At 31.0% G+C, this 19,782-nt stretch overlaps 1 protein-coding gene and 1 long non-coding RNA gene across 2 annotated transcripts in view; one reads left to right on the forward strand and one right to left on the reverse strand.

The window, feature by feature from the left end:
• Positions 1-2,609: 2,609 nt before the first annotated feature.
• LOC134701900 (glycosyltransferase 1 domain-containing protein 1-like) overlaps positions 2,610-19,782 on the reverse strand; it is a 48,646-nt gene continuing 31,473 nt past the window's right edge. Inside the window, exons 11-12 of the mRNA XM_063563008.1 lie at positions 4,428-4,526; positions 2,610-3,595 (exon numbers count right to left, since the gene is read on the reverse strand). Of these exons, the coding sequence (XP_063419078.1) occupies positions 3,446-3,595; positions 4,428-4,526 (249 nt within the window). The 3' untranslated portion in view covers positions 2,610-3,445. The remainder of the gene's footprint in view (positions 3,596-4,427; positions 4,527-19,782) is intronic.
• LOC134701928 (uncharacterized) lies at positions 5,510-13,483 on the forward strand. Its single transcript, XR_010104260.1, has 7 exons — positions 5,510-5,741; positions 6,224-6,321; positions 9,076-9,270; positions 10,459-10,533; positions 11,986-12,076; positions 12,519-12,553; positions 13,414-13,483. It is a non-coding gene; the product is annotated as an uncharacterized LOC134701928 (long non-coding RNA).

Genomic DNA, 19,782 nt, shown 5'->3' on the forward strand with positions numbered 1-19,782 from the left:
TACCGATAATGCTTATAGAACTGTTGTGTTGCTGCAAATTGCTGCAGACTTGCTGCATGCAATTTGCACCCGGACAAACGAAAAGTTTGCAAGAAAGCATTAAATGTTCATTTGCGTGGTAAAATGGTTGCGGAAAGTTTGCACTAAATGTTTGCTGCAAACATGCGACAATGCTTGCTGCTAGTTTGCTACACATTTTTAATTTGCCACAATGCTTATTTTTCGGTAAGTGTGCAGTGCTAGCTATACCATGTATACCGCCAAAAAAAAAAGGTAGTCCATCCGCAAAATAATTACAAATTTCCGTGAGGTCTGCCGTGAATGAGGGTCATTCGTCCATATTTTTATTTTATTCTTAAATTTGTCTAGTATTTATTTTTTGTGCCCATTATTCTGTACTTTTTGTCCATTCATAATTTTCTATTCTGTGCACCAAATCCAGACCTCCACCTATCTGTATTTGTAGTTGGATATAAGATCTTCTTTGGAATTGATTTATTATCTCACAATTCAAGGAACCTGCAAAGGAAAAAATGTGAATTTATTTATTGACTTGAGTACGTGTCTTCTAAAACTTTTGTCCTATTTGGATCTGCTAGCTGTTTTAGTAAATACACATTTGATAGTCAAAATTTGCGTCGGGTTCATTAAATTTGATACAACGGTCTGCTCGCTATTATTTTTTTTTTATTTGTATTCCCTAAAAATTAAGAATCCTTACTTTTTTTCTTTTTTTTTAGGGCACAATTATTATCTCACATTTCATAAAAAAATATCATGTGCTCTAAATCTGGGAACAGTATATGATCCTGTATAAATATATAGGTATTGCTCCTAAAAAGAAAAGAAAATTTTAAATTGGACCCACTACCTCTCCCTAAATTGCATGTATCGATTTTAGGAAAGAATAATACAAAACCAATGTTCAATTGTTCGTTCCAATTTTTGTACAGAAAAGTCCGACAAAGAAGCAATCAATTTGGAGGGGCCAAAATGAAATTCTCAAACAATCAACTAATGTGTATGATGTAGTCCCAGAAACTGATTTCGTCAGATGTCACAACAATCGCTTCTCTAACAGTAAGAAATGACATGAATCATTAGGTTGAAACGATACAATAACCAACTTGTAATTCAGTGGTTGTCGTTTGTTTATGTGTTACATATTTGTTTTTCGTTCATTTTTTCAAGTTACATAAATAAGGCCGCTAGTTTTCTCGTTTGAATTGTTTTACATTGTCTTCTCATGCCTTTTATAGCTGACTATGTGGTATGGACTTTGCTCATTGTTGAAGGCCGTACGGTGACATAAAGTTGTTAATGTTTGTGTCATTTTGGTCTTTTGTGGATAGTTGTCTCATTGGCAATCATACCACATCTTCTTTTTTATATTACATAAATATATAAGACACAAAGAACTACTCTTATCCATTTAAAGCAAGTTAAAAGTCATTTACAAATAGTAAATGATGTGAAATAATATATATGACAAAGAGCCTAGTAGGTAAACTAACACGCAACACATTTTTATTGAGGGCCAGCTGAGGCCCACCTTCGGTTGCGGGATATTCTCGCTGTATTAAAGACTTGATGGTGGCATTCGGCTTTTGTCTGCTCTTTCCTTTAGTCGGGTTGTTATCTCTTTGACACATTCCCAATTTCCATTCTCTATTTTATGCAAAGCAACTGCAGTACTATCTGTCCCAATCTTATATCCTCTTGTAACTAATATACAGAGGCAATATAAATTCCCCGTCGTCTATCATTTTCAACCAACCTTGCAGGACTTACTCATTTGAGTAGTTGTAAACTTAAAAGAACAATTTTCACCTGAATAACCCAAAGCGGTCTACAAGATTTAGCACTAGAGCTCAGAAGAAAACAGATAATACCGAAGCGCAATTACACATCATAAGTGAAAAAATAAATGGTCGACGAACAGTATGCTTATAATCATACTACCACACATTCAAAAAATCGCAGGGGCGGATCCAGTCATTTTAAAGGGGGGGAGTGTTCCCAAACCAAGATAAAGGGGGGGGGGGGGTCCAACTATATGTCCCCATTCAAATGCATTGATCGGCCGAAAAAAAAGGTGCATGGGTTCCAACCCCCGGAGCCACCCTCTGGATCCGCCACTGAATCGTCAAATTGAGATTACAATTTCGGGGTGAATTCAACCTGAAACACTTAACTAACACTTGTCTATTGTTGAAATTAAAATGATTTTCATCGATTTTCAAGACGGTATTTTATAGATCTTTGACGAAAACTGTGTGGGGCATTAGTAGGTTGGGATGTTGGGTTGCTGTCAGTTTGACGTAACCCTATTTCTCCGTTCATCCATTTCTTGGTGTTTGTCAGTTATTATGGTCTTCCTTATGCTTCCTCATTGATGTATTCTATGTCTCGTTTCTTTTTTGAGGGGGACTTTTTATGTGGGGGACTTTTTTGAGGGGGGACTCTTTTTTCCAAAATCTCCTTGTATTCGTTTGGTTAAAGTAAGGTCATTTTAAACGAACTAAATCAAAAATAAAATTATATAAAAATGTTTCTTTTTATTCAATATTTAATGAGACATGATAACAAATAATAAATAATATAAAAATATCAATATCACAATATTTTGCCCTAATACATGCTGTAAAAGTTATAAATAATGTCTGTAATTTGATTGAGAAATTAACATTACAGAGATAATATACATCTGCTTACATTTACCATCATTGGCCTTCGGTCTCTTGCAGATATTTATGTCGTTAATTAGAAATGCCACATCGCCTTTCTTATATGTTAAAAAAATTTGACCCCTCTTTTTAAATGCATGCTTGAGGCAACATACAATTGAGAAATGGGGAATGTGTCAAAGAGACAACAAGTTTGTCTTGATGAAACCTTTTAAATAATATTCATATTTTATTATATAATGAGATAAATAAAGTTTAATCGACCACCTAAGCAGACCTTCATCACTTGTAACGCCAGCATTACATTTTCATTACTCCCGAAAAGTAAATAAATATATATCATATTTGAGGGGTGAATTCGGTATTCCTTCTTTCAGCGTTTTTTAATCATTATTCTCTTTTTTTCATTTCTTGGCATAATTTGCTTTATTCTTTATATCTTTTGGCCAATTATTCTTTTCTTTTGTCGTTATTCTCAATTTTTTGCCTTTTATTCTCTATTTTGTAAACCCCTTTCAAGACCCATGTATATGACATATATCAAAACATTGTCAAGGTTATTAGTATAAAGTGATCATAATCGAGACTAGAAATGCAATTGAAGGTAAAAAAAATTAAATAAACAAGTTAGAGGAAATTAAAAATTAAAAAGACAAATTCTGTAGACGAATACTTAAAAACAACAACAGTGGATTAAATTGAAAAAGTTCAAACGAAATCTGGTAAAGCTGATTACTACTGTTCTTAATCTGTATCTGTTATTCCAGGCAAGACTTGACTACATCACAATACTTCAGTCTTTCAGTATCAACACTATGTTCTCGCCTTTCATACTCACTGGCACTTCGCACTGTGTTGTCTCGTAAGTTACTATCCAGTAATAACTCTTCCACATATTCTATACATTGCTAAAAAAATAAAATAATATATTCATTTTGGGAAAATGTCAGTACCGTTTTTATACAATTCTTAGATTTGTATATATTTCGTTTTGTTCAAATGTGTTTTAGTTCTTGATATGTAGGACATTTTTTGCAGTACGTCATCTCTACTCTTGTTCACATGTAGCATGCATAATTTCTGTACCATTTGGTCACTTGTGGAGAGTTGTATCATTGCCAATCGTACCACATCTTCTTTTTTGTATAATTTATATAACTATTACCATGTTAAAAAAACCGCTGCGTATAGTCAACATTTTTTCCCCCATCACAATCCGAAAACTTTGATTCATATTAAAATGCCTTTGAAATGCGATATGTCTTTAGATATAAGAACACTATGTATAATTTTGGTGCGACTGTGAAAAATTCCCTCTCAAGATGGAACTTCATCAAGACAATAAAACCCGAAATTTGACCACCAGAATAGTATGAAAACACGGTCAACTATAATATAGTAATGGAACTATTAAATTAAATAACCAATATCACATCACGTCATAACCAAACGTGCCTGAGGGTGTTGGAATCGTGCATCGATTCTAAACATTTTCTAAATTCACCAACGGGACAGTTTTGTAAATATACCTTTTTTTTTTAATGTAATGCACTTTTTTTCGTGATAATTTTGTGTTAAGTGAAACTAAACATAACTGGTCATAAAACTATTACTTCAACAGCAACAAATTATTCATCACAAATAAATATAATAAAGTATCATTAAACAATACAAAGTCATGCCTTTGGATTGGAGACTACAATGTAAATGCCTTCGGATTAAAGACTACTATATAAATACCTTTGGATTAGAGAATACAAAACCATTAACACCGTGTTCTACAATATCTTTGTTGCCATCAATGTTACGTACAATTACAGGTACTTCCAACATCATCGCCTAATAATAACAAATTGAAATACATTTATAGTGTAAGTAATTTTGTATAGATCTTTTAAGGACAAATATCCCACCCCATCCTATACTTTTTATCTTTTAATATAAGAAATATATTAGGTTTTTTAGTCTTCTTATATAACTAACAAAGTAAGACCGTGAGACCGTGCGGTCTAACAAATTTCTGATAATATCGCACAGGCACTTGTTTCTATCCATTGGAAGAACCACTATCAACGTATATTTACGAGAAGGTACCCAACTACTTTTTTCACCTCTCCGCTTAAAAACCTTATTTCTCTGTCAATTCAGTCTCAAATTTTTTGTAACATACACCATTTGATTCATGAAAAGTTTATCTTTCAGATGATATGCATTGTATTTGCCCTTAGAGTACCCCTTACCCCCAGTACACAAGATTTGTCAATAAATTTTCATGTGATCGTTTTTAGTCCTCCTACAAAATACAACTATTTCCGTTTTAGATAATTTGCATAAAACAGTAAAGGATAAGTCTAAAGAGTCACAAATGATTAATGTAAAGTCTAGAGAGTGAATGACCCTATGAACTATGAACCGACCAATCACAAGCGGTTTTAAATCTTTCTGCTTTAAACCGGTTGTTGTTGTATTTTGTAGGAGGACTAAAATGAGAATATGAAAATTTGTTGACAAATCTTGTGTACTGGGGATAAGGGGTACTCTTAGGGTAAATACAATGCATATCATCTGAAAGATAAACTTTTCATGAATCGAATGGTGTATGTTACAAAAAAATTGAGACTGAATTGACAGAGAAATAAGGTTTTAAGCGGAGAGGTGAAAAAAGTAGTTGGGTACCTTCTCGTAAATATACGTTGATAGTGGTTCTTCCAATGGATAGAAACAAGTGCCTGTGTAATATCGTTAACAAAAACTTAACAGTGCGATCAACCAATCGCTAACGTTAACATATAATACCATAGTGCTTTGAAGTCTAGCAAGTACGGTCTAACAAAATCTTTTAGTACTGATAACAAATTTTAAAAAAATAAACCAATCGCTGATCATTATTGATCCTCCTGACATCATTGCTATCTTCGCCATCTTTGTTACAGAAAATTATTTTCAAAGATCTTATTTATTTTTATAAGTCCATGAAACAAAACAGAAATATCCAGATGACATTCAGATGACATTCAGATTGGTCATAGTAATCAGCTGGAAATTATATTGAGGGTAATGAAATCATTTTTAGAAATGTTCAGTAAACGACACAAGTTTTCCCGATGTACTCCGGGTTTTACATCAGTGTTGTTTGCAACGCCGTATCCTTCAATTTCATTGAAGACATCAAGCGAACATAAACTTGAACGGTGTATGATGTGCTTGCAAAAGTAAAAAAACAACGTACATAAACGCCAACGTGTACATAGAGATTTTCATTGAAAAGGTGTACTCCGGAATTATTCCGCTTTTGACTCCATTTTATATTTTTATTTTAGCTCTCTACGTTTGAGGTAGCAAAGGTATACGCATGAATACAAAAACGAAAAAAAGTTTCTTTTTTTCTCTCTTTTGAAATGGTAATATACGCTGTTAAAATATATAAACATTCAGATATGTAGTACCTATTGCAAGATTGCAATATTTTTAAAAATTGTTACATAAAAAAGTAAGCAAATTCAGTTCTAGAATTAATAGATTAAATTAAACTACAGGGACTTCGGCTTGTCAACTAAAATCACCACGGACCTGCTAGAGCACTAGATTTTTCATTACAGAAGAAGTTTAAGAACTGAATCGTTTCTCTATAGAGGTCAGTATTTAGTGGCAATCTATTTCCGTCTTGGGTTATGTATCTGGTCCACAGGCACTTGTTTCTATCCATGGGAAGACCCACTGTCAAATATATTTACGTAAATATACCGTTTGATAGTGGGTCTTCGCATGGATAGAAACAAGTGCCGTGATCTGGTCTATAAAAAATATTTTGCCACAATTTTGTATTTTTTTTAGTCTATTCATGAATTAGATAATGTGTCTGGTGTGATTTTTTTTACCACTGAATTAATCACCAATCAAACCATATGTATAAGGGGGGATAGGACCTTTATCAGGACTCCGGGATCAGGTGTTTTTAACCTCGGGATTTTGGGATTGACCCTTTCAGGATCCGGGAATTCCTTTTTCGAATTTCGGGACCTCAGGATTTCGTGTTTTTAAGCCCGGGATTTCGGGATGAGGTATATTTTAGCCCGGGATTTCAGGATCAGGACCCCTTCTACCCCCTCTCATATAAATGGATAGAATTTAAAAAAATATCTGGAACCTGAATCCAAAGACAGAATGAATAAATAAATATAAATATAACTTTTTTATGCATCCCATAAAAATACATATATATTGGCGGGACTAGACACTAACTAATTGTAGCTGATAATCAGTGATTTTATTGTCGTTCCATACATAGGTAATAAAGATACAATACGGTACCAAACATGTGTTAAAAAACATATTCACTATTATCTTAATTATTTCCGATAATATCAATAAAATGTCTTTCAAACTAGTGATGCCAGCGTATCAAACTTATAGTATGTCACTTTAAATTTGTTATTATCACATTCATTTTATCACAGAATGCAAACAGGGTAATTAAAAAATGGCGCTGATTGCAGTCCAAATTCAAAAACATTATAGAACTTTTTATAAATCACACTTATTTTGGACATTTTATATGACAAAATATATCTAATTAATTTTATGATAAAACTTTAGAACTATGTGGTCAATGTATAGCCTCAGCAGTTCCAACATTTTTTTCTATAAGAATACGCCACCAAAATCCATTAATCTCCAAGTCTTGGAAGTCTCGTGGACCGTGGAGTCCAAGATTTTGTCAACATTATACTGAAGAGTCTATCAGATTCATTTCCTATTAAAATACATTGTTCCCAGACCACTGCAGCTGCCTGCTGGTAAAAGTGGTCTCTAACTTTTACTGTTGTCACATAAACATGCAATTTTTTCACCCAATTTCAAGTTTTTGAAGTTTTTTTACCATAAATTATTCTTCCATATGTATTAAATGTACTTTAAATGTAAAGAAAAGTTACAAAAAGCATTCCACATGATTATGAGTATAAAATGTAAGATTAAAGATTATTTAGAGTTGATTTAGGCGGTAGCACATATTTTAATACATATACAAATTCATACAGAAGCTATGAGAAATTGAAATTTGTTATTTTTTGTTCATTTCTATGCTAGGATGTTATGATACAAGAAGTCTTATTGCACAAATACTCTTGCATTCAACTTTTTTTGCAGACAGCATGGTCTAATGCACAGTTTTTTTTCACTTTTCAAGGAAAACTTGCATGCAGTTTTGGTCTAAATTGGCATATATATTTGAACCACTAACTATTCTAAAGAAGACTGCTTTTTTATAGATTTAGTGAAATATTTATGATGGACTACAGATTTTATGTACAAAGCTCTTCACATTTCACATACAATGTACATGAAACAGGCTGTTTAACCAGGGCCATGAATAAAACATATTTTGCACATTTTTCTGTGATAATCTACTTTTCTCTAGATTCGGAGTTCACCTAATGGGTAATAGAATTTGAATTGAGCACAGAAACACAAATATCAAAACATAAAAAGCCTTCAAATAAAAAGTCAGCATGCCTGTAACCCATAAACATGGAAACTGCTTTAAACTGCTTATTTAGCCGTATAATGACAGAATTTCTATCAAACACAGATTTAAATCCTTTACTTTTATTGAGACCAGTAAACCATTCAGGGAAGTTGCCAAAGTACAGAATCTACATTTACTGATTTCATCTCTTAGGCCAGAGAAGATTATTTCGTAGTGCATTTTCTTTTAGACAATACATTGTACATTCAAATTAAAAAAAATCGCACTTGTTCAATCTCAAAAAGATTTTACAGTGTAGTGTACTACTATTGGGACAAATAAAGCAAAATTATAGAAACTTCTACCAGCTCTCTAACTCAAAATATTGACAATTCTGTGTTAAGGGTGTCTAAAATTCAGTTAGCAGCTTCAGACATACTAATTTTTTCCCTTTTCCACTGGACCAAATCACTACTTAACATAAAAATTCAGCACCCAAATTTTTTATCATGTAATTTCATCCCCTTACTTAATATTTCATGCATAAAATGTCAAGAAATAAATTAGAAAAGGGTATGAAAAAAATTGGCAAGTAATACACTGTTCACACTAGGGAATATATATATATGTGGACAACGAACATCAAAGGACAATAACTGTGTCCTCGCACCAATTGCTAAACCTCTTTTCTAGTCTCTAACTTTAATTTGTCTCAACAAATGTTATAAAACTTATACACTGCTTATTACAACAAAACACAGATTAAGTTCAAATTTGACTTTTTTCACTGTTTCTGGTCTTGAGTTACAATTATTTATGCTCCATTATTATAAAATGGAAAAATATCCAAATCTATGGTGGATCTAAAAAACTTTTTTTTACGGATTATATTTATTTATATATATGATTTACAAACTTCAGAAAAGGTTGAAAAGCATTTTAATTTGAGGATATTCCAACCTGAAGCAAGTTGTACAAATGTTAATGATGGAAGACCCTGTTAGAATACTGTGCATACCTGGGGCTAAAACTTAATCAAAGATGACCTATGCTGAAGTGGTGAGACTTGCTATGCATGTAACAGGAGACCAAACTGAGACCACCTTTGATATAAAGGTATGAAAATGATGTCTATTATTATAAGAATGAATGGAATATATTCCAGTTGAATGTGACTTTTTTTTTATATCCCCTAGTCCCTACAAACAAAGTTTTGGGAGATACATAGAAATCCCTATATCATCCATCTGTAATTTTTGCAAGTGCAACCCCTTAGATCTGTTGAAATTGATGACATTACACAGTAAAACATAGGGCTCCTTATCAGCGAGGTGTATAGGCGAGTTAGGATAGTCGAGTTATGAAGGGCAAGATATGAAAGACCAATTGCAAGTAACAAAAATAACATTTTTCTCTAATTTCATAAGAATTATATATACAGTCATATATATATAATATATATACAGTGAGTGAATCTTAAAATGGTTGTGGCGTCTGATTTTGTAATAAAAATTTTTACATTTACTTTACATTTAATAAACAAAGCATAGATGTACCCAAACTTAGTTATACATTGCATCAGGAAGGGTCCTGGTATTTTGATTGCAGAATTTGAAAAAGTTATGTGATAATTATTTATAAGAGTCCATATACATGTACATGTATGTTGGAAAGTCATGCACACATAAAATTCTTTCATGAGAGTGACATTGTTCATTTTTCTAAAATAAAACGGGATACACTGTAGAGTATACTGTTCTGAACAAATCAAGCATAAGAAAATTAATCATGTAGACAAATAAAATAAACTTGCAAATTGCCAGAACAAATATTGCCTCTACAGCTGCCCCAAAAAGACCACTCTTAATGAAATTTGCAGCAGAAGAGGTCTTTTACATATAAGTGCTATAGTTTTAGTTACTATCTCTCTTTAAGTTTAAAATGACACTCACAGTGTTGTCTATGAATTTAATGATCATGATGATAATTAAATTACAAGCCATCCTCAGTATTTCAAAAGGCTATCTGTTTCTATGGAAAATAAACATACTTTGTGTAGAGATTACATTTTTATTACATGACACTCAGACTCAGATGAACAACATAAAGATGATCGAATCAACAATACTGTATACAATTCTATAAGCAATCATCCTTCAAAAATGTTAAAGAGATACACCCAAAAAATATAAAAATAGTTTTCCCCACATATCACATGAATGAATAATTATATCTTAAAAATAAAATATATCATATTTTTGTTATTGGTTAATAAAATTCATTTTATTGGAATTTTGTTTACAGTGTATAGAAATGAAGAAATCAATGGGAGCCCCTGCCAAAAGGAGGAGTGTTGTTACAGAATATAAGTTCCCAATGGTAAAACTATTCTGGAATATTATTTCCACAAGAAGAACTATTATTGTATAGCAATATAATATTTCCCACAGAAAGTAACCAAAAGTTAGCGTGCAATAAATTCCATTATTGCACTAGTGCAATAAATCTTCAAAATTCATGACGTCATCAAAGACAAAAACTCAGTTCAAACCAATATTTACTTTCAAATATTATATTGCTATACAATAAAAAGGTTATTGCATGAATATTGGGGAATATTGTCCCTCGTAGATCATATATTGCACTCACAAGCTCGTGCAATATAAAATTCTACTAGGGACAATATTCCCCAATATTCATGCAATAACCCTATATTACAGTAGGTGTTCCTAACGGAATAAATAGTATCAAATATTTGTTCCAACAGGTACAGGTATTATGACATTGTTTATAATAAAGTTTCAACTGGAACTTCTGTTAGGTGGAACAAATTCACATTGACAGAGTGCCTTCAGATGAGATTGGTAGAAAAAAGAAAGAAAAAACAGTTTTCATATTATTTTGAATAGTATGACTACAAATGACCATTTATAATAATATAGGAATTAACGATATTATACCATAAATTTGTTTTACACCAGCTTCATGCATGGCAAATGTTTGAACGTCTATACATTTTCGAAAATAAAGTGCTTATATAATCTTTGATGAAAAAAGAAATGCTGTATTTTGATTCCTAAATATTGAATGTTAAATAACTAATCCGCGAAAATTCAAACTTTATTCTTAATTCTTAACTTATAAATATCAGGGTTGGTCATTGATGCATTACTCTTTATGTGTTTATCTTTTCTTTTGCTCCATTATGAATTATTTTATTTGTAATAAAATTTACAAAGGGCTTCTCCAGAAAAAAATACAAAAAGGTTTGAGTTGGCATCTATAGTCTATACTATTAAACGAGAAGACCTCATTCTGTGTGTAGCTTCTCTTCCTTCCACAATAAATTAATCCTCATGCCTCTGTGTTCTATAGGTATTATGCATAGTGGCATTTGTCATCTATTCTTTTTCATTCAGTTTGGGTTATTTAGGAGAAAAACGAAAAATAAAGGCGTACAGATATGGTTTCAGTCGTCAGACAAACTTGTTAGTCATCTAAGACTTTAATTTAATAAGAGTACTTGGGGATAGGACAGTAATTTTCTCGCCGATGGAGACTCTCTATATAATAAAGCAGTGATTGCCGTGGAGAAGAAACTCCTGTTCATAAATTACTTTTGGACACAACATATATATTTTACATCACATGATAATACATTGATATAATTTTGAAGAAGACTCACTTACACATGAGCCGTAAAAAATAACTACCAACAAAATTACTTAATAATTGTACAACTACTGTAATTCCTTATCTTTTAGTTTAAAACTGTTGAATGTTTTAGTACCTTCATCTCATATTTGATACATTGCATTATTTATTTTTTAGAAACAGGGTATAGATGAGTGATCTAGTGTTTGAGTTCACTGAGGATGTGGCTGTCATCCTAACAAACAAAGGTTTACATAGTATTTATCAGGTATTGTTGTATATGGCTGATATATATGAATATATATATTGAACTGCATAAATATCAGATCTCTGCATTTCCATCCATTAATAGTGTTGCTTCCAAAATCACATAAAGAATATATTTAGACTCCATTACAATGTATCTTGAATGCATTTATTTAACTATATATGCAGTGTAATGCAAGACATATTTCTTAATGTGAGAAACAGACAACAGCTAGCTACAAACATGAAAAAATAGATTTAATTTTCTAAGGCTTATCACATTTATTGAATGATCAACTTACAATAAAGAATGGAAAGGGGTAATGTGTCAACGAGACAACAACCCAACCAAAGAGAAGAAAACAGCCCAAGGCCACCAATAGGTCTTCAATGTGCATTTTTTATTCTTATAAGCAAAAAATAAATAAGAATTTATATGCTTATGCCTTCATTTTTTTTTGTAGGCAACATTCAGACAGTCAGATATTCTACATTTCGGGTTAGTTATATATATACACATTCAGAATTCATCACACCATTTGTAAATATGGTAAATTACTTAAAGGATGTTTTCATCTCCTTTTCAAAATATCAAGCTTTTCATCAAACTGGTAAATATTGATATGTGATTAATAAAGAACAAAAGAGCAAAAAACAATAAATAACTGTCTTGTTTGTGCTTTTTTTGTTTGTTTGAGATATATCATGAGATATAGCTATTGAAAATTTGTGGGGAAAATTATCTCTTGAATTTCAATATCTTAATCATTGACAAGTCGTACTTTCCAAACACTATAATAATTACAAAATGCTAGGAAGCTAAAATTACAAGAATTCAAAATTTGTACAAATGACTTCTTTCCAGAATGTTAAAGATTCTGAAAAGAAAAATGAATGTTGCATTTTTGTCTTCAATTGGATAGAACTATAGAGGAATTACGAAATCTGACAAAATTTAAAAACTTGACTAGTGAACATCTTTGATTAATATGGATTTAATTCTGCTGTATGGTGTTATTTAAATTTGAACTTAAGGAAAATTGATATACACTAGAATACAGGGGTTCAAATTTAGGTTGGTTCTAAGTCCATGACCTTCCATTTACGGATTAAAACTATCCCACAGGTAGTTTGTTGCACCCAATGTACTTGCCTATATTTGCAGTTTAAGAAAATTACAAAAACATTTTGATCAAAAGAATGAAAATTTGGATCTTTATTTGCCTAACGTGAATTTGAACTGTGGAACAAAAATACATACAGTTTTCAACAAGCATTTAATTCATTTGTTTTCAATACATCATATAAAAAAATTATGTAGAGTGGGTGGTTAATTCAATACGATTTTCTTTTTATTAGATACGGAATAAAGAAATTGCTGTTGAGGAAGAGAGGAGTTTCTGTGACGAGATTGATACACATAGAGCATAATGCATTTGGTAGTGTATAATAACAAGTTAACATTTTTTTTAATTGGAAACAATAAATAACATGGCTTCTAAAACGGTCATATATTCCTTACACATGAAATTTGTCCAGACATTGTATGTCTGGGATAAGCATGATACCTTCATCTACTTTTCAGCTTTCTTAAGAGACGGTAATATTAATACAATTCACCAAAACATTTGGAAGTACCTACATGTCAGCTGTTTACATCTAATTTCTTTTTTCAAAAAGATTAAAGTTATTAGAAATATGTTAGTAAATGTTTTATAAATATGATTTGATAAAAAAAAATTAAAAGGTCATTAAAACAACGTTTGATCTTGTCAGTATGTGTGCAGGTGGGAAATTTAATAATCCATCAATGCTCATCAAAAATGCTATTAAAATTATCATTGATACGTTTATCTAACTTTCATTTCTAGTATTTTGATGATGAAATAATGTGGAAAGAGCTACTTTTACTCAATCGTGCTTTATAAATGCACATGGATTTTACGTATCCATATCTGGTCCATGTTTTATCATTGTCAAGTCAACATCTGGTACATGTATTACCAAAATATGTTTTTCAAAATGAAAATATAGTTTTTGATAATGTTATTTTGCACAAATAAAGAGTCTAAGGCAGAATTCAGTACACTGATGTTGCTCACTTCAAATGATGAACTGTCAGTTTAGCACTTTACGCCAGAACATTGAATTTATTTCAAAGTAAAGTTTGATATCTGTTTTTTTTTAATTATCAATCATTGGTTATATGATGGCCAACTGATTACCATGGTTGTCTTTTGTTACATAGTCTTAAGAGATCTGTATACATGGTATAAAACACAAAATGTCCGGCTGGCTCAAATATTTTTTGGAAGCCCTGGTAAATAACAATATTTTTTTAAAACAAAATGTCACCATTTTCAATCTGACAACAGACTTATATTTTAAATTCAGTTTGAGGAATTATTCACATTTGCACAAACAAAATTTGTTGATAGTTTAAGACCCCTTTTTGGCCCCAAACTATAGCAGTTTTACAAAATTGTTGAAATGTAAACTTTCAGTTATTTATTGGACAGTAGAATGCATCTGCAACATAAATACTGGCTGTTCTTGACATATCAATGCACATACATCAGGTACTAGCACCACTGAAATCTTAACAATTCTAGCATTTTAGTCAAATTTTAGACGGTTTTCATGTAAAGCGAAAGTGGCCGCATTCGTGTTCATCCTTTATATAAAAATGTAAGTTGTATTTTATGATAATACAAAACATATATAAAGGTTGAGGATGAACACGGATGCGGCCACTTTCATTTTTGACAAAAAACATCTGAAAAGGTGACATTTTTCAGCATATTTGGTAGATTTTTCATATTTGAGCTTGAATTGGAACGTTTTTAATGACTAAATCAGTTGAAATCTTTCACAAAAACTATTAATTCAAATGAAATAGTTTTTAAAAAGTGGTAAAAATCTTTCGTCAGATGAACCTGAAATTTGAGGCCAAAATCGGCCCTTACCGGACCTATAAAAAAATCTCAAACATGGTGATTGAAGTGCATGTTATATTATATAAATTATTGCAGTTCATCATCCACTCTTTATGTACTTTTAACTTGTTAAAGCAAACTTAAGTTTTAAAAAAAAAAAGTCTGAGAAAGTCAATCAAGTTAAAGAGTGTGTATATATTGCAACTTAAAACTCTTTATCTCTTTTCTTTATCTATTGATATAAATATATATCTATGTGTATATTGTTTCAGAGTGTAATGAAGTTGTGAGCAGTATTTTAACCAAAAGAACATCTACCCTAACAACAGTGAATATTAAAGCGATCAGTTGCTGTATGGTGATATTGAAAGAAATCCAGGACCTACAATGGTATCAATCACCCCAAAAAAATATTTTTTAAAACTGAAATTTATCTAGGATTATTTGATCTGAAAAAAAACTTTCAATATGAGACATATGCATATAACAACTTCATTAAAATCCATTTTATTAAGGCATATTGGAAAATGTTTCAATTCATCTTGTGACTGTCATACAAGTGAGAAGTTAAGCTAGCTATAAAACCAGGTTCAATCCACCATTTTCTACATTAGAAAATGCCTGTACCAAGTCAGGAATATGACAGTTGTTATCCATTCGTTTGATGTGTTTGGACTTTTGATTTTGCCTTTTGATTTTTGATTTTCCTTTTTGAATTTTCCTCGGAGTTCAGTATTTTTGTATTTTTACTTTTTTTTTTTACATATTTTCATGGAGATTTAATGTTTTATTGACCAATGGAAAATCTGCTTAGTACTCTGGTGAAGTAAGGCAGACTGGATATGCTGCTCCAAACAGTTTCCCTGGGATTAATAAAACATTTGATCAATTCAAAATGGACATGAACAAAAAATCTACCTTTACTGCCTTCTCACAGTATTTTTTAGTTTGGTTTCCTTTAAATTTCAAAACGAGAAGAGACTTTACTGGTATAGTTTTAATTTTCCAGATACAAAATCAAAAATAAGTAATTCTGATATAATTGTTACATTGTACTGTATACTAAATTTATTGAAGATTATTGTTTTAAACCTCTTGCCTTGATATAATCGTGTCCGTATCCAACTTATTGAGTTTTTGAGGTGAATATAGATCTCACCCTGTCAGTCTGTCTGTCCATTAGAACTAAACACAAATTGTCCTATCAAATCAATGTAATTATCTGCCCTTTATTATAAAAGGGTATTTTTTTAATTAAATTTAAATATGCTTGATTACACTTAAATGTTTCGATAGTTGGATCTACCTTGCAAGCCAAAGATTTTCCAGTCGTATAATAAATTATATTTGGTAAAATATTTTTAAACCAAAAAAAGGTATTTTTTGCGACATGTCCAAACCAGAAGATTAGAAAAAGACACCATACCAACTTGAGTTTGATATATCACTGGGAAAGCCAGTCATCTTGTGGAAATGTAATATAAATAGTTCAAACTTTTTTTTTCTTTCAAAATGTTTATTTCAAAAATTAAACCAGATTTTGTGAATTTTACATGAAAGTAATTTTATTTTAGGTTTATGAAGACTTCTTAGAGCTTGCCATATAAGTGTCAACAATTTTAAAGAACAGAGAAGACTATTATTGCACTTAGTTTTGAGTTTTTGTTTTATATTTTATCACTATGATAGACTAATGTTAAATTCAGGAATTGTATTTTTCTGATATATCTGTTTTGTAATTACGTTTTACTCATTTTTAAATACGTTTGAGACGTTTTTTTTTATACCTTTTCCTACTTGAGTAGCATTGACAACTATTTTAAGTTTTTAGTAAGGTTACTTTCTTTGGGTTTTGTATTTTATAATATTAAGATGTCATACTTGAATACCTTGTAGTTATGAACTGTGTATTTTACTTCTTGATTCTTTGATATGTGTAGTATTATTCTCCCCCCCTCCAATTATATTTAGTTTTGTAAAATATATTTTCCATAAGGCCTGTCAACAATGGATGCCTCTCTAGATAAAGATTAAATAATCTTGGCACACATTAAATATGAATTTCAAAAGAAAAAAATATGTATGAAGACTCCATACAAAACTACTTTGGAAAGTATCACTCCAGTGATTCTTCTGGTAAAATTCAGGTATGCTCTAAATCTCAGTTTTCATTGGGAACTTTTTTCATTGCATAGAGGATGCTTTATCATCTGTTTTATTATACCTAACAATGCAAGTGTTAAATGTTGGGAATACAGAAAGACAGACATAATGATTATGATAAGTTAACAAATAATTTTACTTCAAATATAATGAATATTTAAACTAGAATTGACTATTCACATGTTATGCTCATTGATTGTTGACATTATGTGTTGAAAAACAGAAATAAGTCAAAAGAATTACAAGACAGAAAGTCCAAAAGTCACAATTTATCAATTGATAATAAATTTGTTTGCTCTATAATAGAATAGAATGTTTCTAAAAATGTCGATTGAATTAGACTTTCTATAAAAAAAAATCTCTCCAAACCACATTGTGACCTCTTTTTATATATGATTTAATTGGTTACATGTTTGTCTATTTTGTTATATACTTTAATGTTATGCATGAAAAATATATTAACTGTATGCAAATTAGGAAAAATTGAAAGTTTTATGATAATGAAAAAAAATAAATAATTAAACTTGTTTTGATTGATTTGAGTTTATCCAATATGTATATTAAAAGAAAAGCTAGTATTTTATTGTTCAAAAATTACAAATGGATTAGCAAAAAGTTTTTCAACTTAGAAACGTCTTCTTCAAAAAGGAAACCTGTTCCAATAATTGATATGGCTTTTAAATATAATTTGCATCTTAAAGAAAATAATGGAGGAAAAGAAAGAAAACGAGAGAGACAATTGCTTCAACAGGATTATACTGTCATAATCAAAGTCACATTTCCTGTTTACACAAAGAATTGACTCAATTGAGTGTAATAAAATGCCTGAATTAGACTTAGCATATGTGAAATGATTTTATTATTAAATGATAACTTTACTATTCCCACCAAGTAAAACTAGATCAGGATACAATCTGTGTGAATTATATGGGTTTCTTAGAAATGATCTACATGTATACATGTATGAATTGTCTGTGATTCTTAGATATCGTCAGTATGTTATGTCTTTTTCAAAGATCTTGTCTGAATGTATTTTCCAATATTCAAACATACAGTGTGTATGCTGTTTCTGTGGTTATTAGATACATTCCAAGCAATATGTAATGGTTTTAAATTATGATAAATGACCATAAATTTTTCATGTTACAGGATAATTTTTCTGAAATATAAATTTTATATCTCAAAAGTTAGAAGACTTGGATGCTGCAGATACCATATGTTAAGATTTTTTTCTCTGTTAAATGTCCATGTCCATGTCCTCAACCTCATTTTAATGGTTCAGCATCTGCTTATATGTTTGTCATTTAAATTTAGTATATTCTATGAATAATAGGATGGATAACTATATTTGGTATATTGGTTCCTTGCTATGTATACATTTCAGTTATACAGGGTTTTTTCTGACCTTTACCTCATTTTATGTTGAAAGTTGTGTGATTAGTTCCATTTCTAAAATACTGGAAGTAGTAGGTCAACTATATGTTGTATATGTAATGATTGAAAGGGGTACATACATGTATCAGTCTGGCAGGTTTCATCTAACCTTGGTCTAATTTTCATGATTCATGAATGTCGGTCAGAATTTATCTGAAATGTGAATTGTCTGTGATACTTGCAGTGAAACCTTAATCTATAAAACTCATAAAATCAATGGTTAGTTAAAGATGGACAATGTAAGACAAATGTACAAAGACCATTAGTAAAATATAGATAATGAAATATTTAAGGCATGTACATAAGACAATTAGTTAACTTTAGATGTTAAAATATATAAGGCAAATGAGATTTCTAGAAACAGTCTGTAGGTACTGTCTGCAGTTCTTATATATAGTCTGTAAGTATTGTCTGTGGTTCTTTGATGTAATCTGTAAGTATTTTCTGTGGTTCTTAGGTACAGTCTGTACGTATAGTCTATGGTTCTTATATACAGTCTGTACATATTATCTGTGGTTCTTAAATAGTCTGTTTTTATTGTCTGTGGTTCTTAGATGTAGTCTGTAAGTACTGTGTATTGTTCTTAGATACAGTCTGTAAGTAAAGACTATGGTTCTGATGCATTGTCTGTGGTTCTAAGGTACCCCCTGTATGTATTGTATGTGGTTCTTAGATGTAGTCTGTAAGTATTGTATGTGGTCCTTAGGTACAGTCTGTAAGTATAGTCTATGGTTCTTAGATACAGTCTGTAAGCATTGTCTGTGGTTCTTAGGTACAGTCTGTAAGTATAGTCTGTGGTTCTAAGATACAGTCTGTAAGTTTAGTCCATGGTTCTTAGATATAGTCTAAGCATTGTCTGTGGTTCTTGGATGTAGTCTATAAGTATTGTCTGTGGTTCTTATGTACAGTCTGTAAGTCTATGGTTCTGAGATACAGTCTGTAAGTATAGTCTGGTTCTTAGATTTAGTCTGTAAGTACTGTGCATGGTTCTGAGATATAGTCTGTAAGCATTGTCTGTGGTTCTAAGGTACCCTCTGTATGTATTGTATGTGGTTCTAAGTTGTAGTCTATAAGTATTGTATGTGGTTCTTAGGTACAGTCTGTAAGTATAGTCTGGTTCTTAGATATAGTCTGTAAGTACTGTGCATGGTTTTGAGATATAGTCTGTAAGCATTGTCTATGGTTCTAAGGTACC

Source organism: Mytilus trossulus, unplaced genomic scaffold (assembly GCF_036588685.1).
Source record: "Mytilus trossulus isolate FHL-02 unplaced genomic scaffold, PNRI_Mtr1.1.1.hap1 h1tg000373l__unscaffolded, whole genome shotgun sequence".
Classification (NCBI taxonomy): Eukaryota; Metazoa; Mollusca; class Bivalvia; order Mytilida; family Mytilidae; genus Mytilus; species Mytilus trossulus.